At 31.5% G+C, this 25,257-nt stretch overlaps 1 protein-coding gene, 2 long non-coding RNA genes and 1 pseudogene across 4 annotated transcripts; 3 read left to right on the top strand and 1 right to left on the bottom strand.

The window, feature by feature from the left end:
• The first annotated feature begins 4,994 nt into the window (after nt 1-4,994).
• On the top strand, nt 4,995-5,973 carry LOC112419197 (uncharacterized). The gene is made up of 2 exons (XR_003009351.2): nt 4,995-5,203; nt 5,717-5,973. It is a non-coding gene; the product is annotated as an uncharacterized lncRNA (long non-coding RNA).
• A 2,636-nt stretch (nt 5,974-8,609) lies between these two features.
• On the top strand, nt 8,610-9,395 carry LOC25482314 (uncharacterized). Its single transcript, XR_003008811.2, has 2 exons — nt 8,610-8,856; nt 8,962-9,395. It is a non-coding gene; the product is annotated as an uncharacterized lncRNA (long non-coding RNA).
• Nucleotides 9,396-9,789: 394 nt separating this feature from the next.
• On the top strand, nt 9,790-12,836 carry LOC25482313 (rust resistance kinase Lr10-like; annotated as a pseudogene).
• Nucleotides 12,837-14,028: 1,192 nt separating this feature from the next.
• On the bottom strand, nt 14,029-24,836 carry LOC25482312 (PR5-like receptor kinase). 2 transcript variants are annotated; one of them, XM_024775745.2, is made up of 4 exons: nt 23,780-24,836; nt 23,260-23,292; nt 22,059-22,082; nt 14,029-15,414 (listed from the first exon to the last, which is right to left on the bottom strand). In XM_024775745.2, the coding sequence occupies exons 1-4, from the start codon at nt 24,690-24,692 to the stop codon at nt 14,162-14,164; spliced, it is 2,223 nt and encodes a 740-aa protein (XP_024631513.1). In that variant the 5' UTR covers nt 24,693-24,836; the 3' UTR covers nt 14,029-14,161. The 2 variants fall into 2 exon arrangements, with proteins under 2 accessions (XP_024631513.1, XP_013466316.2); XM_013610862.3 differs by lacking the exon at nt 23,260-23,292.
• Between the last annotated feature and the right edge of the window lie 421 nt (nt 24,837-25,257).

The following is a 25,257-nucleotide window of genomic DNA, read 5'->3' as shown; positions in this document are numbered from 1 at the left end:
GTTGTGAATCTCACCCCTTTTGCTTGAAAATGTTGCCCTTCCTATGGGTAACTTGCAGGTGATCCTGAGTAGTCGGTGGTGGCTCAATGTCGTGTCTAGGGCTCTGATACGTGGGATGGGAAATATTCTTATTATTGTTTTCTTTCCTATGTATCTTATTTTGGAACTTGTTGTTATGACCCTATGATGGTTGAAATTGTTGTTAGGCTTTATGCCAAGATGTTGTTTGGAGAATTTAACCGTTGTTGTTGTTATTTGAAATGCAAACTTTCCGCTGCATGATTTTGAAGTTATTAAAGATGTTGAATTAAATAGTTTTATTTTCTATTTAAGAAATTTTGAATTGAAGTGTAGCATACCCGTTGTGGAATTACTCTGATGAAATATTTGTTATTTAATTACTTTTGGGTAACGGGGTGTTACATATTTCGCTTGGGGTCAGAGATACTCAACCAAGCGTAACAACTGCAATCTCACGATCAAATAACGGATTCTAACTTTTTAAACGATATTATCAAAATCACTCGACAACATCATTCGTGTCTAAATGATGTCGTGATTTCTAATGGACTATTTAAAAGTCAATTTTCCAAACTATTAAACAATCAAAAGCCGATTGGATCGTTTAATCGACGATTTCCCAATCAATTAAACGACCTAAAAGCATTAAGCTCTTGATTTCAAGGTGATTATCAAAGATTAAATTCTATGTCTAGAATGAACACTTAGATAGATTATTATTCTGATCCTAGATCCAAAAGTATTTGTCAATAAAATTTCAAATCTCAAATAAAGCTTTAGATGCAAGAATAATAACAATATTGAATAAATAGCTAGAAACATATATTAAAAGATCAAGAGTTTACATAATAGCTTGGTTGAATACCTCAAAACCCACAAGGGTAGATGTAGCTACATATGTCTTTGCAAGTTTGGCAAAGGATAAAAGAAAGATGAAGATTTCATGTCTAGACTCATGATGTCTCAATAAATATTAGGAAGAATCTACTCTTAACAACCTTATTTATGTTTGTCTCTAAAAATGTCATCTCTCTCTAAGAAACCAACTCTCTCCCAAAAAATGTGATACTGCTTTTGCGGCTAGCTTCCACCAACGTGAATGAATCTTTCCTGTTGTGTAATTGGCTTTTTTATAGTCCTTCTTGTCTTGGACTTCTTTTCTTTTCCAATTCCCTGACAGCATGTTGTTACGTTTTTCTTTTGCTCAACCCACCTCCCCTTTTTATAATCCATTGACATTCTTAATTTCACAACTGCCATATTGTGGCTTAATTTTTGTTTCTTTTCATTCCATTATCACTTTCCCCATCATATATTAGTAATACTATACCACTTGACTTGATAAATAAAAACGATAATTTATTTAAAATGACTCTAAATTAAATACTAAACTAATAAAACCAGAATAAAAACTTAATTAAAATGACTCTAAATAGTGTATGACTGGCTGTCATCAAGAGCCGATTTCACCCACGCATGAACCAAATCACTATGCGACCCCTGCTGAGTCATTGTACATGTGTTGCTATTACCATTTGTACGACAGTGTCTAGGCTGCCTAATCGCATTAGCCAATTTCAAGTCTTCTAGTAGATGAATTACACACTCCTCTGTCTGGTTACTTGTCTCATCAAAATGTGGCCAAAGTTTCATATTTATGCTCTTCCATAGACTCCACAATTCAATTGTGAAATGCTCACTTTGATATGCATGGAAGGGCTGCATTAAAAGGAAAATCACCTTCAATATTATAATGTTGATGAAGTGCATCATTGATATCATTCCAAAGACTAACGATTTTCCATACGTGCACTTCACACGAACAAGCAAGCCAAAAATGAATACTATATTCTTAAAGACATATTACACATCACACAACTCACTAGACATGGAACGACTCAGATGCTCAGATTGTCTCTTGTATGAAAACATCCCCTACAAACTCGTCACACAAGATTCTTCACTTTAGGAGAGACCTTGAGTCACCACATTCTAGTCCACTGCCCTAGACGCCGTAAATGAGAGGTATCTGCAATGTTTTTCATACATAATATATATGCAATTTGAACCGAATATTGACCATCCTTCTCGGCTTTCCAAACCATAGAATAAGCTATGGGTTCCAAGTTTTTCTGAAATGGACAATGAGATTTCTAACCTTAACATATTGGAATGTGCACTTATCAAGCTAATAGGAGAAATACTCATACCATCTGCCATCCATGGCTCACCTATGAGCGGAATACTTTCCCTGATACCAATACACGATCGAGCCATTACTTCTCGCCACTAATTTTGAACTGAAGATGCGTCGCCAAACATAGCTCGAGTTATGGTCCAACCTCTAACTAAGAAAATCATTATTGGGAAAATATCTTGCCTTCAAAAGGTGAGACACAAGGTCGTGGTTATCAGTTTGAAACTTCATCCTTTCTTACCAAATATAACTGCATTTAAAGATGTGAGATCCTTGAATTGTTGTATAAGAATTTTCAAATTCCACTAATTTTCAGATAATTGAGCATATATATCCAACTCATATAAGTATCTTTGAGTAAAAAAAAGGTAAAAAATTCTTTTTGTGGTAAATATAGTCTCAAAAACAAAATGGTTGTTAAAAAATTAAAATGGTACAGTATCTAATTAAATAGTCAATGCATCATAATCGATAAATTTCTCTTTGTAAGTGTCAACTCGCCTTTCATTTCCTTAATATTTTACCTGTTCAATTAATAAGGGAAATGTTAACCGGTGTCCCCGCGGCACTGGTTAAGGATATGAAAAAGGAAATTATATAGTATTTAATGCATTGAAATTGTGTAATTAATTCATAATAAAGTCAAAAACAGTTTCCTTTTATGGTAATAATTCGCTTTTATGGTATACTTAACCAGTGCTCCAGAAGCACCGGTTAGCAGGACCCATTAAGCTATATCCATTCCACATTGACATGAATTTCTGCTCACCATCATAGACCCATTCAACCATTCCAATGAATATGCATTCGAAGATGTTCAATTATTGATATTAATTTCTTCAAACCATCAGTGCTAATTTAAGATCGAATCTAGTTACTTTTATGCATATAACCCCTTTGATCTATACTCAGAAGAAGCACAACCCCCGTTCGGGAAACCCTTTTACTCTCAAGTGGGCATTTTCCCAAATTCTTTATGCTCTAGAATTTCTTTCCTACGGATGTGTACTTGAAAACTCTGGAAAAAATATATCTTAATTATGTTGATATTTGATATTTGATTTAATACTATTTGTAAATTACATAAGATGAATTGTGTGATTAACGTTATCTAAAGTAACACAAACCTAAATGAGATAGATATTTTATTTTTGAGGAAATAGACTATGTCTCGCTACAGGTTTAACCTTAGGCGGTTGTTTGCTTTCTGTCTCCTTTCTTATTATTTCTTTTTCTTTGAGGGTTTTGGTCCAGTCCCCCCTCTTGTAAATATTTTCACACCTTTTTTTAATAATATTTTTGAGTTTGGCGGCATAGGATGGAGGTTCTTCGGGTTGTCTACCTAGTTTGGGTGTCGTTGCTTCCCCTTGATGTCTGCCATTTCTCCTGGTTTAGCGAAAAAAATCATCATTTTAATTAAAATATAAAGTATGTGAAAACAACTTATTTAAATAAACCAATTTTATGTAGTGTTCATGCATATCTAACAAAAACAAATTAAATAAAACTAAAATATGTGAAAATCTCTTATTTAACTAAAATATGTGAAAGTCATTGTGAACTTAACTCAGTTGGTATGGACAATGTATAATACATGCAAGGTCTGGGATTCAAACCCCGGCCACCACAAAAAAAAAAAATAAAGAAAAGATAATGAAAAACAATTTGAAGTGATGATTCAGATTAAAATTAACCCAAAATCATCCTCCCTAATGGACCAAAGAGAGAAAAATTGTGACGACTATGATATATGAAAGAGAACAGAGAGAGAGAAAGAAAAAATATTTTATTTCTTTTAATACAAAATTTAAATTTGAAATAATCTGGTGATTGTAGTTGATTGATAATCATTCTTCTTCTTCTTCTTCTTTTTTTTTTTTAAAGTTTTCCTAATAATATTTATAATTTTTTTAAGGAATATAATGTAATTGATTTTTTTTAGGGAATAATGTAATTGATTATGATATCTCTCAATTGAATGATTTTGATATTTCACTTTTATGGACGATTGTTAATGTTTTTTTTTCTTTTGTAAGGAACATGTCAAAGAAAGATAATAATTTAAAAAAATTGGAGATAGGAGTTTGATTTATTTTTTCTGACTAAAGGAAAGGAGTATGATTTATGGAAATCAATTTATTGGTTTTAATGTAATTTATGTCTTGTAATTAAAGTTTTTTTAAAATAATTGTTTGTATTTTGTGAAAGAGTTACTAGAGGATGTCTAGCTATGCCATGTGTATATTTTCTTCAAAAAAATTCTTAGATTGGACATGTGTACTTGCTCATTTGGTTTATTCTGAAATAAATGTATTGGGAGATTGGGAGATTTACATAAAAATTAGTCAAAACAAAATCTTGAAAGAATCAATCATCAAATAGTAATACTCCCTCCGTCCCAATATATATGTCGTTTTAGGGGAAAATATTTGTCCCAAATTATATGTCGCTTTACAATATCAATGCAACATTAATGTTATTTTTTCAATTATAACCTTAACTATTTATTATTATCTCTTCTTTCAATTCTTTCATTTATCTTTCTCATATTATATTAAGGACAATTTTGTAAAACAACTCATAATATTTTTTTTCCAGACAATATTAATTGTATTTCTTAATATGTGTGAAATGTCCAAAACGTCATATAATCTAGGACGGAAGGAATAACTACTTAATTTTTTTCCACACTTCATACATATTTTCAATAACTCTTAAAATTATCTTATCGTTTATCCTCTTACGAGGACAAAGTGTGTATCTTACCAACATAACTTTCTATTCTCGTGCTTTTTGTGTTGGAAAAACTCTTCCCACCTTATTATCCAATTTAATCTCTTTCACTATAAATAAGTAGTACACCTTGTCGAAAATAAGTAGTACACATTGCTCTAAATTTCCGCTCTACTTTTTCTGAGCCTGCATTCCAAGATTAAATGGAAACTGTTTTGAAGGCAATCATTCTGTTTTTAGTTGTTTTTATGGGTACAAAACTCCATTTCCTCAAATATAATCATCATCTTCTCCAAAGCCTATTGCCCATACTTTTTAGTTTTTATGTTATTTTATGTTAATAGTTCATGTTTGATTGACATGAGTGAAGGTGTACCATTTATTTTCTTTCATTCATTCAACCCGTTATTTTCTGTTTGTCTCTCTTTCTATCATATCACCAAATTTTAAAATCTATTACATCGCTCTCTCTTTTTTTTTATATTTTTTCTCCTTTGTTTTAAGGTGAATACACCGTCAAGGTGTACGCAATATTTTCTTTTTGTTTTAGTGAGATTTATTGTGTTGATGTTCGTAATAACATTGTGAATTTCAATGATATGGCTATCGATCTTGCAGTTGAGGAAAAGAAAAATGTTAAAATTGATAAACCGATTTGATAAATATCTATTGTGGATATTGTTTTTCATAAATAAAACTATAAATTAAAAAAAATAAATTAACTTGTATATCAAATTGTGATTGATTTGTTTCATGTTACTGCAGGTGGCTTAATTGGCAATGCACAGCGTTTCCACTGTTGTGAAAAAGGGGAGTTTTGTGATCTACCTCCGTGTTGTCGTGGTCGTGAAAAAAGAGGTTGTGCCCACCCCCCGTGTTGTGAGTGGAACAAGAAAATGAAGCCATAAAACTAGGCTTCTCCTTTACACCGATTAATTTAATAAAATTGTAACCAAAAACAACAAATATTGTAACAAAAAAATATATTTAATAAGATTGGTGTTTGTGGCACATTGACTTGATTTGATTGATTTTCTACTTGCATCGTATTTTTAGTTACACCTAATTTACTTAAAATTTTATTACAATACTAAAACTGCCTTTTTATATAAATTTTCTTAAAACTTTGATTTCACTCCTTGCCACTCTAAAATTTCATCATCTTTCATCCACAAACAATCATGAATGTTCAATCAATCTCTATAGAATATTAAAGAGTGAATCAATCTCATCAATGATGTAAGTTTCTCCTTCTTTTTCAATGATGCTAGAGTTTCTGATCGTACCTGATCAGAAGGTGATTGTCGGTGTTTTAAATGCGGTGGTTTGAGTGGTGGTAGAATGCGTCAAGAGTGCTTCTTGGAATGGCCGGGGGGTGTGTCCTGCAGGCGTTCCGACGCTCAAGACATCTACAATTTTATTTTTAATTAAAATCAAAATTTTATAAAAATTATACGCATTAGCGTAACAAAAAAAACAGACACACATAAAGTATTACTCTAAATGTTAATATGTGTGTCTGCATATTTACGAGGTTGAAGAAAGAAAATAAAAATATTTTGTATCATTTAATGATCGCGTGAATAAAAATATTTGTGGTTGTTATGATTAAACGATATTTAAATTAAATATATAAGTGATAAAAAGATAATAAAATTTCTTTGAAAAAAAGGTAATAAATTTAAATGGAACCTCGTTAAAAAAATTAAATAGAACCGCTAAAAAAATTTAAATGGAAGAAAAAACATATTGAAATGTAATATTATAAAATAAAAGAAAAGGTTCCCAACGTGAATTGAAGAGAGATGCTTGTGAAATGAATTGTCGAGAAGTAGTTTTTTGAAGTAGCTAGCATTCAACAACTTTTTCCCAAAGCTCATTCCATTCAATTTTATGCATTAAAAAAAGTACATTTTTTAGTAAGTGCTTAATTGATATTGTACTTGGCCTAACTTCTCCTTAAAAATGTAGAGAAGTTGAAGAAAAAAACGGGTCAAACGGCATCTTAATCTCCCATAGCGGCAGTTTAGAAGCAACTGAATTTTGGAGAAAAAAAATTAGAAAGTAGTTAAAAATAAAAAAATTTGGAAAATAGTCAAAAGTTTTTAAAAATATGAAAATTTGAAAATAGTTAAAAGAAATCGGTGAGGTAGCACTCAACCAAACAATACTAAAAATAATTATATGCATCAGCGTAACAAAAAACAGACAAACGAACATAAAATGTTACTTTAAACGTAAATGTTTGTGTGTGTGTGTGTGTATTCACGATGTTGATGAAAGGAAATAAAAATATTTGGTATCATTAAATGACAACGTGAATAAAAATATTTGTGAGGTTATGATGATTAAACAATATTGAAATTAAATATATAAGTGATAAAAAGATAATAAAATTCTTTTCAAAAAAAGGTAAAAAAATTAAATGGAATGGTTCAAAAAAATAAAATAAAGTTAATTGAAAAGAAAACATATTGAAATATAATATTAAAAATAAAAGAAAAGGTTCCCAGCGTGAGTTAAAAAGAGGTCCTTGTGAAATATATTGTCAAGAAGTAGTTTTTTAAAGTAACATTCAACAACTTTTGGCCAAAGCTCATTCCATTCAATTTTTTTGCATTAGAAAAAGTTCTCTTTCTAGTAAGTACTTAATTGATATTGTGTTTGACTTAACTTCTTAAAAATGTAGAGAAGTAAAAAAAAAAAACCGGGTCAAACGGTATCTTAATCTCCAACAACGGCAGTGTAAAAGCAACTGAATTTGGGAGACAAAAATTGGAAAATAGTTAAAAATAAAAAAAATTGGAAAATAGTTAAAAAATTTAAAATTTGGAAAATAGTTAAAAAAATCGGTGAGGTAGCACTAAACCAAGCAACACTAAAAAAAATTATATGCATCAGCGTAACAAAAACACAGAGAGACGGACATAAAATATTACTCTAAACGTTAATGTGTGTGTGTGTGCAAATATTTGCGAGGTTGAAGAAAGGAAAAAAAAAATTTGGTATCATAAAATGACAGTGTGAATAAAAATATTTGTGAGGTTGTGATGATTAAACAATATTGAAATTAAACTAATTGATAGTGTGTTTGACTTAACTTCTCCTTAAAAATGTAGAGAAGTTAAAAAAAGTCGGGTCAAACGATACCTTAATCTCCCACAGCAGCAATGTAGAAGCAACTGAATTTGGGTGAAAAAATTAAAAAAATAGTTAAAAAAATAAAAATTGGAAAATAGTTAAAAGTTATTAAAAATATTAAAATTAAAAAAGTTATTAAAAATATAAAAATTTTAAATAATTTTAAAAAATGGTGACGGGCAAAATGGGAAATGAACCCTAAAAATGATGAGGTGGCACTAACCATACCCCATCAATAGGAAATTACTAAAATGTCCTTCGTAGGGGTAAAATGATAAAATCATAGGGATTTATCTTTAAAATATAGTAAGTAGATTACTATAGATTGATTCATTTAATTTTTTTCATCATTCCTTGCTTCTACTCCTCTCATTTGGGATTTATCCATTGTCTACTACGAAAGGCTAAAATATAAATAAAAAATGTAATAAAGTTTAGTAAAGAAATAAAATGAACTTTAAAGATCATCAACATTTTTATGTGAGATGTTTATTAAGGATAAATGATCACCTGAGTGAGCTAAAGGGATACACACAACATATTAAATAGAGACGTTTAAAATTATTGGTTTCCATTTTATAAATGGCTTCTTGCAACACATAAGTGCTAAAAACTATTTAATTTAAGCTAACAAATCATGAAATATTTACTTATAAAATAACCAAAAAAGTCTATTTGTTACATGCAAAGGAGGTAAAATATGGCTCAAAATCTTGTATTTTTTTATGCTTTAACCATCTTTCTATCTCAATTGCTTGTTGCAGGTATGTCATTTTTCACACCATTTTCTATTTTGCAAATCTATCTTATAACATTATTTTTTGTTCACATTTGAGTAGTATATTCATTTTTCTTAATTGTCTATGTAGCTTCCTCTCTATGTATTAGTGACGAAGATTGTCCGGAGGCGTTACCTCTTATGTTTGTAAAATGTGTTTGTGGTGCTTGTGAATACTATACACAAATTCAAGATGAAAAATAATTGTATTTCTTTCAACATAAAGAGGAACAGTTTCATTCTTTAGGCGAAAAATTTAAGCATCACCATTTTAGTGGTTTTAATCGAAATATGATCGGTTCGATTTTGACTACAACGTTTGGAGGCTTAATCTCATTCCTTGCCTAAGTGTTGTAACTTGGCTTATCTTTTCTTTTTCTTGTTGGTTGGTTGTTATGTTTTCATGGTGTAACAGGGTAACATTTTTTAATCTTCTTAGGCATGTCTTGTGCGGGAAGAATTTTTTTTCTCTCGTTTGATTGATATCATAAATCCACATAAAAAATGAGATTTTTTTTGTCATAACATATACTGTGGGACAAAAGAAGCATAAATTTTTGTTCAGTGGGCCCTATAAGGCAAATTCTATGGTACACCCAATGAATTTGGATGTATCGGTACATCAAGTCGTAAAATTAATAATAAATGAGTTATTTTTTTGAAGAAAAATAATTATTTTCTATCATTGATAACTAAGGTAATTAAATTTTATCTACCAAAAGCTTCGACGAAATAAAATTTAATTTTTAAGAATTTTTATTACTCATAACAATGAATATTGATTATTTTTTATGACAAAATGTAAATTTTTTAATATGATCCTTATAAACAATGAAATGATGATTTTTCTTATGAAATGATGTTTTCTAAAATATAAATATTGACAAATACCTTTTTATTTCATTAAAGTGATCGTTAATTTATATATTTTGTGAAACAAGAGTACCGGTACATTCAAAATTGTGAGTGTACCATAGAAGTTCCCGCCATATAAATAATCTACCTTATAAATTAGAATTTTTTTTCCACTCTACTAATTTCTCAAACACTCTCCAAAATTCCTAAACTGTCCTCGTTCAAATTATATAATTTGAATCCTATTTGTGCTACTTCAGATTATATATATAACATGAATCTTGTAAAAAAAAAAAAAAATCATAGTCACATAATTCGTGCACCATGCCAGGAACCGCGAATTGGTTCGTGCGAACCGGTTCCCAGTTCTTTTGTGGATTGGTTCGCGAGAATTCGCTCCTGAATTCGTTCAAAACAGTGAACCAGAGAACCATGTCTAAATTCGATTCTGATGAAGCTGGGGCTATTTGATTTCGCGTTCAACACATGCGTATTTCAGTAGTGAAAACGTGATTCAGTGATCACACAGTTCAACACCATGTCTGCAAAGTGCAAACCCTTTCTGCAGTTCTCTATTCGAAGCTTGAAGATGAAGTGTGCTTTCACTACTAAAAAAACAAATATTAGTGAGGGAAATTTTGTGAGGGAAAACGTGAAATCTCTCTCTAATTCCGTCACTAAATTTTGCGACCATGAAATTTGTGAGAAATTTTCTTTTTTCCGTCACTAATTTTCCTCGTTAATTTTGTTTTTTCTAGTAGTATTTGGGCCTTAACCCAAAATTAGCCTATTTACAAGCTCATTAACCCGAAATTAGCCAATAACTTTTTTTCATTTTTGTTTTTGGTCAGGATTGTTTATAAAAATATTGTCACATGTTTGAAAACTTTGGCATCGTACAATACAAGCATAATTAAGAAAGATGCTTATTTTATTTTTATTGAAAAAGAGAGTTATTTATTGTTATTTTTGAAACAATACAAAGCATGCATCTTACATTACCGATGAAGCTTCACTAAATAGTATTCATTTTCTATTTTATTTTTGGTTATTTAATTTTTTTTATTAGTAACGTACCGATTATTATATTTGAATATACCACGAACTCAAACTGCGTACCGACTCTGTACACCCCCCACGTACCTAGTTTTTTGAAAGTCGCGAACCGCGTGCCCGAATTTGTACCGCGTACCGAAGCGAATGCCGAACCGTCTGACTATGGTAGAGAGTTATTGTAATGAAAGGCAAGGGAAGTCTTATTACAACACTTATAGTATTGCTGCTGTTAAATAAAAGCCTTGGAAATGGTCTAAGTGATGCTTCCATTGGATGTCCCTTCAAGCTCAACTGTACACATAACATGAATATTCTTGAACTTCCTACTCACCCAGTTCCTGTGAAACTCATGGTCACAGACATTGATTATCGTTTCAAAAGTATAGATCTATCTGATACCAGAAATTGTTTACCGCAACTCTTATTTGACCACAACTTTTCATCAATTGATTCTTTAAAGCTTTTTGTTTCTCAATTTTTGGGATCTACCACTATTAGTTTCTTCGATTGTTCTTGGGTACTACATCTCAGAAAGAACGAACAAATATATAACAGTGCGCAAGATATGATATCTTGTCCAATTTATGTCGCCGATTCAGACCTTGAAAATATCGTTGAATCTGACTTAGTATACTGCATCAAATTGTTTGATCACGTTTCCTCATTTGATGCATCTACTATTCAATACAACCGTCTCTCGTTGACATGGTCGGGAACAAATTTTGACATAGGATGCTTGAAATGTGAACATAAATCGAAGAAGAAGATTACATTCGTTATTTTATCCTCTGCAGATGAGACTGCGATGATTTTTTCCTGTCATTTCAATTTCCTTTGTATTATAAATATGAGATTTTTCAGAATATTGAATGTTATACATGCATGTGTTATTATTGGTTCAACTTTACTAGTGCTTGTACTTGGTGCTATTGTTCGAATTCATCGCCATTTCAAGATGAAAGGCGAAGATCATGAAAGAATCGAAAACTTTTTGAAGGATTATAAGGCTTTAAAGCCAACCAGATTCTCCTATGCTGACATCAAGAGAATTACAAACAAATTTAAGGATAAGATCGGAGAAGGAGCTCAAGGAGCTGTTTACAAAGGCAATTATCAAGTCAAATTCTAGTTGCTGTTAAGATGATCAATAACGCAGAAGGAGATGGGAAGGAGTTCATAAATGAAGTGGGAACTATGGGTAAAATCCACCATCTCAATGCTGTCCGCTTGCTTGGCTTTTGTGCCGATGGATTTCATCGTGCTCTAGTCTATGACTTCTTCCCAAATGGTTCGTTGCAGAAATTCATTTCTCCTCCTAGCAACGAAGATAGTTTCCTTGGATGGGACAAGTTGCAACAAATTGCTCTAGGCATAGCCAATGGAATCGAGTATCTTCACCAAAGTTGTGATCAAAGAATTCTTCACTTTGACATCAATCCTCATAATGTCTTGATCGATGACAATTTAACCCCAAAAATTACAAATTTTGGTTTGGCTAAGATGTGCTCAAAAAATCAAAGTACTATATCTATGACTGCAGCGAGAGGAACATTAGGATACATGGCACCCGAAGTTTTTTCTAGAAACTTTGGTAATGTCTCTTAATTATAAGTCTGATATATATAGCTATGGTATATTGCTATTGGAAATTGTTGGAGGAAGAAAGAATACAAATCCAACCACAAATGAAGAAAACTTTCAAGTTCTATATCCAGATTGGATCCACGGTTTGCTTAAAGGAGAAGAAATACATATCGCTATAGATGAAGAGGGAGATTTTAGAATTGCGAAAAAATTGGCAATCGTGGGACTTTGGTGCATCCTATGCATCATCGGTCTATGAAAGATGTGATGCAAATGCTGAAAGGAGATGGAGACAACTTAAAAGTTTCCTGCAACCCTTTTGGAACAATGATAAAAAAAGTATTAAGGGTTATGCTATTAAGTGCCCTTAAACTAGTATGCTAGCCATCCATAGGCTAGTTTAGTTAACAAGTCACTTCAAAAATAGAAGTGTTGGGTATCAGAAATAGAGAAATCATATTTTTACACAAATTTTCCATCAAATTTTGACAACAAATTAGATAGTTAATATAATTTAATTTTTTTGCTAATGATGGCTTTAAACACAATATTGTCACATGTTCAAAATGACTTTTAACATTTTCGATTTTGAATTTCCTGAATTAAGAAACTTTGAATAAGTCTATAAAACACAATATTTTGCTGTTAAGAAACCTCTATGCAACTCCCATTGAAGATGATCCAACTCTATGCAACTCCTATTGAAGATGATCTAACTCTAATACTAAGCCATCATTCCTAAATTTTATTTCTTTATTTTTCATTTATGATAATTAAAATATTGTTAATCGCTCAAATTGATCATGTAATATTTGAAAAACGTGAAAAATGACTTTCCAAAAAACACAGATTTTAACCTTGTAATTTAAGATTTTTTATATTTTTTACCACTTACTTTTTTCTGTAGACATAAAGTTCTGAAAAGTGATGTAGATGTTGAATTTTTTCACGATTTTTTTTTCAGGCATGTTTAAAATGTTAAAATATGTCTTTCCACCAAAAATTAGAATTTTCTGATAGAAGATGGATTAATTGTGAATTTTTAAAGCGTCAAAAGCTCAAAAAATAAAACAACACAAATATTTATCTAGAAATCAAATTTTGAGTTGATTTTTTTGCACACATCTCTAAAGAAATACATGGAGATGAATATGTAAAGTTTGGATTTATTGACTACGTCTCAATTTATTTTGTTTTTTCAACCAAAACATGCAAAATTACAATTTCTTCGGAGTAAGCATATATTCACAAGTCAAATTTAATTCCATAATTTTGGTAGCATGGATAGAACATCATAAAAACGTCAACCAATAAATTTTGTAGTTTTTCAACGAGGAACGGTAATAGTTTTTTTTTTTTGAGAGATCTTGGTGATAGCTTTCTTCACAAGAAAATTTGAAAATCCGGAAAGGTCGTCATAAGAGTTGTGATCAGTGTTGTATTGTGAAGTATTTGCCAATCAGAATGGTGAACCTACCTACTGACATGGACTCGGTGAAATTTAATTCTCCGTGAAGATGGAGAGTACCGATGACAAGATGGTCAGACCCGGAATGGAAGTAGATTCATGAGAGGGGTGCAACTTCTTGAGTGGAAAAGATTTTTGCACCCGTTTGCGTACTTATAAACTCATTATCAGACTATTTCTTATCCAATATATGTCTCTTTAACAACTCGTCTTATATTTCTTTCCATATGGCTCGTTGCAGAATTTCATATGGTAAACTGAAATAGTACAATTAATAGACATATGTTCTTCCATATATGATAGAAATATACCGTGGAAACAAAAGAAGTCAAGAAGAATTCATTAGTAGAGGCTCTGTTGTATCTTCATCAATAAAACTAGGAGAGCCAGCATCAGTTTCATGAGAGTTGACTTCAATATCTCCATGAATCATTTCATTTGGATACAGTAAAGGCTTTGGAGGCATTTCAACATTCTCAATATCTCCTTCAAGCATCTCTATCACTTTATTCATTGAGGGACGATCACATGGTTTCAATTGTATACACCATAATGCTATTATGAACATCTTCTTCACATTATTATTTTCCTCATATGTAATTTCATCCATTTCTATCTCCTTTTCTTCAATCAATTGATCATAAATCCAAATGGGAAAGAAAATTTGACTTGAACGATCGGCATGTGGATTTAAATTTCTTTTCTTACTTGCCATTTCAATCAAAAGCATTCCAAAGCTATATACATCGGCCTTGTACGATACTCCTCCAATATTTTGGTAGAACAATTCAGGAGCCATGTATCCAATTGTCCCCCTTGCTGCGGTTAAAGTGACAATACTAATCTCATTTGGATAAAGCTGTGCAAGACCAAAGTCTGAAACTTTGGGGTTAAAGTTCTCATCGAGAAGGATGTTATGGGGCTTGATGTCAAAATGCAAAATTTGCATTTCGCATCCTTGATGTAAATAAGCAATACCATGAGCCACTCCAAGAGATATCTCGTACATTTTCTGATAACTTAGAGAGATAGTATCCTCTCTAGAGGAAATATATTTATCAAGAGAACCATTGGACATGAATTCATAAACAAGAGCACGCTTTGATCCCTCAACACAAAACCCAATAAGTCGAGCCACATTGGTGTGATGTATTCTTCCTATGGTTGCGACTTCACTAATGAAATCATGTCCATTACCCTTAGATTTAACCAACATCTTTATGGCAACAAATGGCCCACTGCGTAGCTTTCCTTTAAAAACGGCTCCAAAGCCTCCTTCACCCAACTTGTCTCTAAAATTTCGAGTCATCTTCTTTATTTCTTTGTAAGAATACCTAATTGGAATCAGAGTACTCCCTTGAAGAAAAACTTCAATATCTTCATACATTGATATATGTCTTCTCCGACAAGTATATATCAATAGCACAAAGAAAACCAGAAGGCCCAGGACAAATCTTGCAACAAATATTGGGAAAAGATATCTTCCTATCACTCTTCCTGTATCGATGGCAGTTTTAGATTCTAAATTTTTCTGTGATAATATAGCAGAGCTTTTTGTCAAGCCAAATATATTTAGCACTCCTGTGATGGTTTTATCAAGGAAAAACAATTAATACGGAAATTAAATATGGTACCATTTCTTTGCAAACCAAGAGAAGATCTAATGAAAAGGTAAACACAATAAAATTCTAATCAGCTTTTTACAACTTTCAACCATAAAAACTTTGGGCATTTATCTTTTCGCATCACTATCTTTATATCAGCCTTTTTCTTTATTAATTAAAGATTATATATATTAGGCACGAGAGCCAATAGCATGACTAATGCACGAACGGTTTCACCAACGCACAACTTTTTTTTTTCTTTTGTTTTTCTAATTGTTATATTTTATCAAAACACGCAATAATGAAAGAGAATTTTCAGTCTTGAATGGATGTTACTGACTGCAAAAAAATTTCTATACTCTGAAACGTGTCATCTACACTTATTAGCACATGACTTCCACAATCAACCACCATTAGAATGTTTTTCGTTGTTGCCTCTCGTCTTCGTCTCCGTTGTTCCCTCTTGCCACCACGGTTTCGCTGCAAAACTACTATCACAAGTCATGACCACCTATATACCTATCTCTCGCTGTTCTCTGGCTCTGCGTATCAGCATTGAAATCACTATAGCAAAGGAGGGTAGGGAATAAAAACCTGGCGGAACCGATGATTGTCACAACCCAATAGAATTATAGGTAACGGAGGAAGTAAGTTCGGTAGTGGTTTGCGAGAGAACGGCTACGATCAGAGCAATTTAGAGTTTAATAGTGTGGTGATGTCATTTGTTGGCTTTGCATGAGAGTTGGGTTCGTGCACATAAGCATTTTCCATATATATAGATTTAGATAATAAAGTATTGCGCTTAAGTTATATTACTAAATTAGTAGTTCATTCAGATTTATTATAAATTCATTTGTGATCTATTATATGTTATGTCATTGATAATATTGGAACTTTAACCATCTCTTTGTTATTCTCTATTGAAACCTTGTTTTGTTAACATGGTGTTGGAACATTGTGTGTTTGTGTGTGAATTGAAAAATTCCTATATCTCATGTCGGATAGATTTACACACAAAACTAGTGTTTATATAATGGAGGTATTAATTTTGAAGACCCAAAACAATAATTTAAATAATCATTTTTCATATTTAATTTTTTGTTCATGTACACTTCATTGCCAATTAAGTGATTTGCATGCGTCATCATATGCTTGGCACATGCTAGTGCGTGTTGAATACACCCTGCGCGCGCCATCTCTATGATCAACTTTCATCGTTGCTCATTTATGAGGATAGATCGAGCCATTGATTTTGTAACGGTTAACTTTCATTGTTACTCCTCACCTATAAATATAGCTCCTCTCCCTCACTTATACTCACACCAAAAGTTCTCTCTTCTCCCTCCTTTAATTTATGTTGACGACCTATTCTTTTCTTCGCCCTCTTTTTTTGTCCCTTCGGATTGAAATAGCGATCCTAAGGCTATAGTCCCTTTGATTTATAATGTCCGTTCGGAATTAAGAATAGTCTTAAGAACATAGTCCCTTCGGTAAATATTCCCCTTTCGAAAATAAGAGTATTATTAAGATCATAGTCATTTGAAAATAAGAATGATCTTAATAATATAGTCACCTTCAAAACTTTATGTCCTTGAAAAAGTTAGAGGTTTGAATGGTGAAAACACTATTTTAGTATCGTCATATATTTCAATATTAGAGTGGTCTTAATGCCCTTGGATCAGGGATATGAAGATTTAACTGAATGGTTATTAGAAGGTTTTTGAAGACAATACTAAGTGAAGAAAATTCAGTCCAAGTTCCTATGAGTTTTCAGATTGAAGAACGATCAAATACGAGAGGAAATCGCAAGATTTGGCACCTCATGGGTTGTCTCAGGCACCATTTGTGCCTGGCATAAATTTCCAGCAACTTGTTTTTCAAGCTGGATGGATCGGTGCAAAAATCCCAGTTTCTTCTCTTAAACCCTATAAGTAATCATTTTCTATAAATAGAGCAGTTGTTATTTTTCATTCAAAAATTTTATGATTCAAGGCAAGGGTCAAACATCAGAGTTTTAGGGTATGATTTCTTCCTCTTCTTGTTCCATATATGGTATGTTTTTCTATTGTTTTTTTGAGATGTCTGTTTCCATGAGCAACTAAACCTCTTGATTTGGGTTTGAAGATGAACCCCTTCTTATTTGTTGGATTTTATTAAAAAAAAATTCATTCAATTATGTTTTTCTCGTGTCCATTTTAAATTAGTTCTTGCGTATTCTTAATGGTTTGTCAAAAGAGATCATCGTATCATAATCTTGAAAATTGATCCATAAATGAAAATTCAAGTTTGAAACCTAACGTCTTTTTTCGACAACTCCATAATATAACCTACGTCAATTTGGAATATACGTTGTTGTGATAAGCTTTGAATGAGTTTTTAAATCTTAAGTTTAAGTAAATCATGGGTAGATACACCACATATCTGATTATTTTCTAAGTTAATTCCAACAAAGATGAAGGAGGGATTTAAGGATTCCCTAATCGTCGTTAACAATCTTGATCACAAACCTAATCTTGCATTGGATAGGGCAATTAAACCATGCAACTCTATTCCATTCACTTTTACTCTAACACCTTGAAATAAGTTTTACTGATTGGTAAGTTGAATGACAATCCATTTGGAGAACGATAAACATACTACTTTATTACTGTCAATTTTGTCCATCAATTGCCATTAAAGATTTGCTTAGTAACTTTCAAAGAAAATCAAGAAGATTTAAAATTTTGCAAAAACAATAGAAAATTCTTCTTGAAGAAGCTAAAGCTCTGGACTTAAAGGTTGAGAATCTCATAATTATTAAGGCTTAAACGCACTTTTGGCCCCCTATATTTACTATACAGTAGTAATTTTGGCCCCTTATAAAAAAAAATAATCATTTTTTAGCCCCCTAACTTCACCCCTTATTGGTTATTACTTATTACTCATTTACTTTAGTTCGTAATGTTATGTTGGTAGATTGACTGAAACATAACCTACTGGCATTAGTAAATTATGTGATAGTTGTAATGAGGTAGTGTTTGATACGACTAACTTCAAAGTCATCAATCCCTCTGTTAAGTCCATATTCTTCTTTGGAAAGAGGAAATTCAATGTTTATCAAATAATTTCTCTGATTTGGCTAAACAAAAAGATTGTTTTTCCTTTGTTAATGAATGGTGAAAAATGGGTACACAAACGGTTGGATTATGCTAGTTGGAGATTAATCCATAAACTTAGCAAGCTAAAACTTGTTAAAGGCCTACGATATTAAGTATATCATTTAGATGCTCTGTTTAGAGCATGTCAAAAAGGAAATATTTTTAAATCTTCGTTTAAGTCTAAAAACATAGTATGAACCTTAAGATCTCTAGAACTTCTACACATTGATATGTTTGGGCCAGTCAATACAACCTTAATCAGTGGAAAAAAGTATGAACTAGTCATAGTTCATGACTATAGTAGGTGGAATTTGGTAAGATTTCTGAGATCTAGGATGAGTCATAGCATGCGTTTTGTATATTACGTACACAAGTGTAAAATGAAAAGGATTTTAAAATTCTAAAAATCAAAAGTGATCATGGAGGTGAAATTGAAAATGAGTCATTTAAATCTTTTTGTACAAAACATGGAATTATCCATGATTTCTGTTGTCCTAGAACTCACAATAAAATGGGGTTATAGATAGATATAACAAACCTTTACAAGATAGGCACACACCATGATTCATGAAAACAATATGGCTAAGCACTTTTGGGCAAAAGCTATAAACACAACATGCTATGATCAAAATATAATCTATATCAGAACTATATTGAACAAAACACCATATGAACTATTCAAAGGAAGAAGACCCAACAAATCTTATTTTCACTAGGTTGGATTAGGGGTGTTCATGGTGTGATTTGCTTCGTTTTACAGGCTAAAAGTCATCTGAACCGCGAGAAAAAAAGTACATGGTTTGGTTTTGTCCGGTTGACTTTTAAAATACAATTTGAATCAAACTAATGCAGTTTGGGTTGGATCATTTGTTGAGGTTTTTTAGAGACAATACAAATTTTTGTTTCCTACATTAAAATCATGTTAAAGCACGATTTATTTCCTTTAATGTTTCCAACAATGGTTTAAATTTTATCAAACATTACAATGTCATTTTTAATCAACAATCTTCTCAAATACATATACCAAATAAAAAACATGGACAAAATGTAATCCTATTTTGTTAGAAATGCAACAAAAAAAAACTAAGATTTTATCGTTAACTAAAAGTACAAGTAACACATAAATACATTTTTGAAATAAAAAATAAAGAAGAAACTTAACAAGAGAAAAAATATGTCATTTTATAAAAGTTTTCTTATGTTTAATTGAGTATTGGTCTAGGTGACATATGTTTAATTAATGTTTTTCTTATGTTGTGATTTGGTTGGTAAAATATAAACAGCAAACCAAACTACGCGGTTGAGATTTTTTTATTTTTTATTTTTTTTATCTAAATACATCCAAACCAAATGCAATTTTTTGCAGTTTCGGTTTGGGTTGGTTCAGTTTGCAATTTTTCTATTGGATTGGTTCAGTTCTGAACATCCCTAGTTTGGATGTACATGTTATTACATTCTAAGAGACAAAGCTCATCTAAATAAATTTGATGCCAAGGTGGAAAAGTTTAGCATGGTTGGATACTCTGAATACTCAATGGCATTCAAAGTGTATAATTTTCAAACTAATACAGTGAAAGAATCAATACACAATAAATTTGACGATAAAGAGTCTGACAAACAAATGTCAGAGTTAGTGGATAGTTTGGAAGATATTGAGATATGTGCATAACCAAAAACTGATGAGCCAGAAGATGTTGCACCCTCTTTTGACCAATGTGCAAAATCATTGGCAACATGAATGTGCAAAAACTGATGCGACATAATCTGGAAAACTTTCGAATAAAATAATCACATCCCAAAGAACAAATCATTGGCAACATGAATGACCATCTGAACACAAGATCATCATGCATTCATAAATGAAGATTCTATGTTTGAGTGTTGTCAATGCTTGAACCAACCTCTATGAATGAAACTCTGAAAGATGATGGATGGATTATGATAATGCTAGATGAGCATAATCAATTTCAAAGAAATTATGTCAAGGGCATAATGCCTAAACCATTTGAAAAAAACATCATTAGAATCAAATTGGTATCAAGAAACAAGCTTAACGAGCAAGGAGAAGGGGTAAGAAATAAATTTAAACTTGTAGCTCAAGGCTACAATTAGCAAGAAGGTATTGATTTCGTTGAAACTTTTTGTCTTGTATCTAGGTTAGAGGCAATAAGATTATACTATATCGTACTATATCAAATGGATCTTAAAAGTGCATTTTTAAATGACCTTATTTCTGAAAAAGTATCTGTCAAACAATCACTTGGATTTGAAGATTTAAAACACTACAAATATGCGTTCCAGCTGAAAAAGTTATTATATGGTCTAAAGAAAGCTCTTAGAGCTTGGTATGACAAACTGAGTAACTTTCTTTTGGAAAATGGTCTAACTTGTGGACAAGTGACCAAAACTCTCTTCAGAAAAACATTAAAGAATGATATTTTAGTTTTTCAGATATATGTTGATAATATCATTTTTTTGTTCTACTAATGAAACTTTGTGCAAGGTATTTTCTAAGATGATGCGGCAAAGTTTTAAATGACTATGACGTGAGAATTAAAATTCTTCATTCTTATCCAATACCATCAATGGAATGATGGAGTATATGTTCATCAATCCAAATACAACAAACAATTGGAGAAATTCAATTTACTGCTTTGTAAAATGATGACTGCTAATATGCATCCAATATGCAATTTGAGTAAATATGATAAAATCAATAAGGTAGACCAAAATGTATACAGAGGTATGATAGGTTCTATTCTCTACATAACTACATATAAACCTGATATTTTATTTAGTGTTTTCCTGTGTACGTGTTGGATACCAATCGAATCATAGACATTTTGTATTTGATTTGAGTCATTTTAATTCTACTTCTTCTCCAACTATGGTATTTTCATTTGACCTATCAAGGTGTAAACCTGATATTTTATGTAACTTGGCAAAGCAATACACCTCATGGAAGTTATGGAAGCAAAAAAATGAAGAACAAAGAAAGTTTTATTCCAAGTCCCAAGAGTATTCAACTATGATTTTAGCCATATTTAAATTAAATACTTATTGTATTTAATGTTTTTTGAACTAGGACTTGAATCCCCTTGACTTGGAATTGAGCCTAGAAGGGATTTAAAGAATTCTAATCGCCACTAAGACATCTAAATCAAAACCATGCTTTTTGAACTAGGACTTGAATCCCCTAAACTTTGGTGCACTTTTTAAATTTGTCATCAACTTTTTGATGTCATTGCTTTGGATTGTTGATCTTTTCGACAACACGATTCGATTTTCCTCCGGTTCAATTTGGCCAACGATTTCTTATCTTTGATGAGACTGATACCAGCTTTGCTTCTCGATTGAACCGTCTAATGTGGTTTAACAACATTTGTTTCACATTACATTTAACAAAAGCAAGATTTAAATAACTTAATTGATCTACAATTAATGATGTAGAAAATATTAGATATATAAAAAAATATTAAATTACCTTTGACGATGCCAAGTATTATATCTGCAATAAATTGTAGTCCTTATGTCAACAATCAGAAGAGATAACATACAAGGCAATAAGTGCAAGCGATAAAATCAAAATTAACTCATTAGATTTTTTTGAATGATATTAACTCATTAGATAAAAGTCAACATGTTAATTTTAATATATTTCACTCACATATCAAATAATTTCCAATTCATGTCAAAAATCAGCCTCACTTATGTTTTTTTAACAACAACTTCTAAATAGTAATATTTTATAGAAATTGATGCTTTCAATACATTAGAAATTTAACATTTTAACTTTTCCTATTGTTCTTAATTAAATATCTTTAAATAGTGTCGTTAGGGCACTCGTTAGCATGACTTTTTTTAAAAAAAAGAAGACTAACATGTGTTGTCTAACACGAGTTTCAGTGGTGGAGCCCTTCATGGGCTGAGGTGGGCCACAACCCACCCGAAAAATTAAAAAATTAAGGATTATAGATCTATTTTGCGAGATTTTATACAATTTTGTATCGGTTTTAGGTTTCGGCTTATCCAAATTCTCACAAAGTGGTGTAGTGGCCCACTCGAAAAATTTAAATAATTCAATTATAGGTCTATTTTGCAAGACTTTAAACATTTTTTCAACGGTTATAGTTTTCCGCGGTTTCAAAAGTGGCATATGTGATTTTTTTGATGCCTATCTTGTCATGTTAGCGGAGGCTTATATACCTTCTAATTTACATCAGTTTCAAATCTCCCACATATTGTCCCGTCGACTGAAAATTGTCGCAGTTAACAGTTGTACTGTACGAAAACAAGTTTATAATTTACAGTAGTTGTTAAATATGTAATTATTTAAATATCCACCCTAAATTTTTAATCAAACTCTATCATTTCAACTTCGTACTTAATGCTTATTACCATTTTAATTTGTATTTATATTTTATAATTTTTTTTAGTGTTCCACCCAAACTTTTTATCATGGTTCTGCCACTTACTAGTTTCCAACTTTTTAACTCCTTACCCCAATTTGGGATTTGCAGTTGCACCTCAAAGTGCGCTTGCTTCCAAAACTAAACATTTAATTGTCGTATTCATATGTCTTTTTTCTTGAATAAACAATAAATCTTATTAACAAAAGCAGAAGAAAAAAGAAAATATAATGATTTTATAAAAAGAAAATAAATTATTTAGAGATAAATATTTACCTTCCATTAATATGAACTGCTTTGGCACTTGGTCTACAAACAAACAAAAATAATTTAGCTCAAAATATTGTAGAATTTAATATAACAAAAAAAAAGTATTTTGCACTATTTTTCTTTTGACAAATTAGTATCTTCATAAATTTGTTGAATAATGTACGTTATCAATTAGACTATTTACTACATTATGGAAATGTTTTTTTTTTTTTTTTGAGGAATACATTATGGAAATGTTATAAATTTTTACATTCACATTCAATTAATCATGCAATTTTATTTTTTTAATTTCATTTCAATGAGAATAGGAGTTAGTGAATGAGTTTTTTAATTTTTTTTATTGAGGAATGATATATTGACATCATTTTTGTACAACCAACAACTATTTTGCTATTTTTTAATATTCTTTTAATGATTTTTATTTGCGTACACCTCACAATATTAAAAGTTGTTGCATAAGTTGTTCAATTTTGATTGTACAAATAACAATGCTCTTTTTCATTGCATTTCTGTCAGGATTTCTTACCGCATGTTTTGCTGACTAACGTTCCCAATGGTAAAGTGCAAGATTCAATTGATTGAGAACATTCAAGATCACCGGTGTCATTCAAGCCGCATCCCCTGTAACCAACACAAGATTCTCTACAAGCTCTGCTCAACCACGATAGCTGAAAACCATAGAGTAGCATTCCATGAATTTCCTCGTATGAAAGTGGTCGATGTTGATGTCGATCTGGTACACCTTCTCTGACCTTGGCACTGTCACTAGGAAAATCTGAAGATGACATAGCAACAAGCTTCACTTGGCAATAGTCTTTTAATCTCCCGACGGAGAAGTAGTGGTCACTCGAGGAGAAGTCTGACGCAAAAGCATAAAGATAGCTTTTGGAGTCGGAGTTGATACAGGGAGCTGTATCCACATACTCAGGATCATCATTCACTGCTTTGCTACATTTCAAGTATATTATGTGCAAGTAATCAAAAAAGATTTGATATGGATCCACTTCATTGGCCTGATTGTAACCATAACCCAAGTCGTATGTGAGATTGGATGAGGATAAAAAATAGCGAGGAAGGGAGGAGCAACTACCCTCTTCAATTCCGGGATCAACTAACAAAATTGTGTAGTTGTTGTAGTTGATTGCCTTCACATAGTACTTACCCGAAAACAGAGTTAACACTGTGATGTTGTTTTCGCAGGATAACTCATACTTCGGATCACCACAGCTTGTTGGGTCATTCATAAGTCGAAACGGATGTTTGATGTTGCTGATTTTTCCACATGAAGAAGGTGGACATATTTGGTTATTTGAATTAGTAATGGCATCACAAGTTTGACAATGATGAAATAGTAGCACAGCAACCACCGTCACAATTTGGAGGAAGCTTAAAAGTGATATTGATTCCGCATAACAGGAGAAGGATTTCCCTCTGCTCATGTTTTTTTTGCTGAGGTAGAAATTGTATAAGAGGACTTTAGTGGTGGTTCTTAAGAGGTTGAAGTTATGATGCTCTCTATTTAGCCGACCATTTCCTTAGTAGAAAGGGAGACTTACATATTTATCTCTACAAACATCAAATGAGATTCTGTTCAATAGTTTTTTTATAAACCAATAAAGACATCAATTCTTGGTTATTTAAATAGGTTTCATATGTACACATCATTCATTTATAATTTTTTAACAGTAATGCTGTTTCAAGCGAATTTATATTCTCGAATGCATCTTGAAGCCCACATATTATGGGCATACAAAATTCAGATCTGATTTACCTTTGACTTTGGCGGAAATCATGGTGGTATGGATGATCAAACATTTCCCATTTCTGATTAGTATTATTTAATAACTACTCAATACTTACAACTCAACACTTCACACAAATGTTTTAGATATGACTTATTATTCATTTATCAATAACTCTATATCATAATATTTCAATATTCGACTATTAAAAAAAGTGTAGGTCTCATTTAAGATTGAAGGTCTGTTGAGACCTTGTTCCAAT

The sequence above is a fragment of the Medicago truncatula genome, chromosome 1 (genome assembly GCF_003473485.1).
Source record: "Medicago truncatula cultivar Jemalong A17 chromosome 1, MtrunA17r5.0-ANR, whole genome shotgun sequence".
NCBI lineage: Eukaryota > Viridiplantae > Streptophyta > Magnoliopsida > Fabales > Fabaceae > Medicago > Medicago truncatula.
This window is presented reverse-complemented; position numbering and strand designations above follow the sequence as displayed.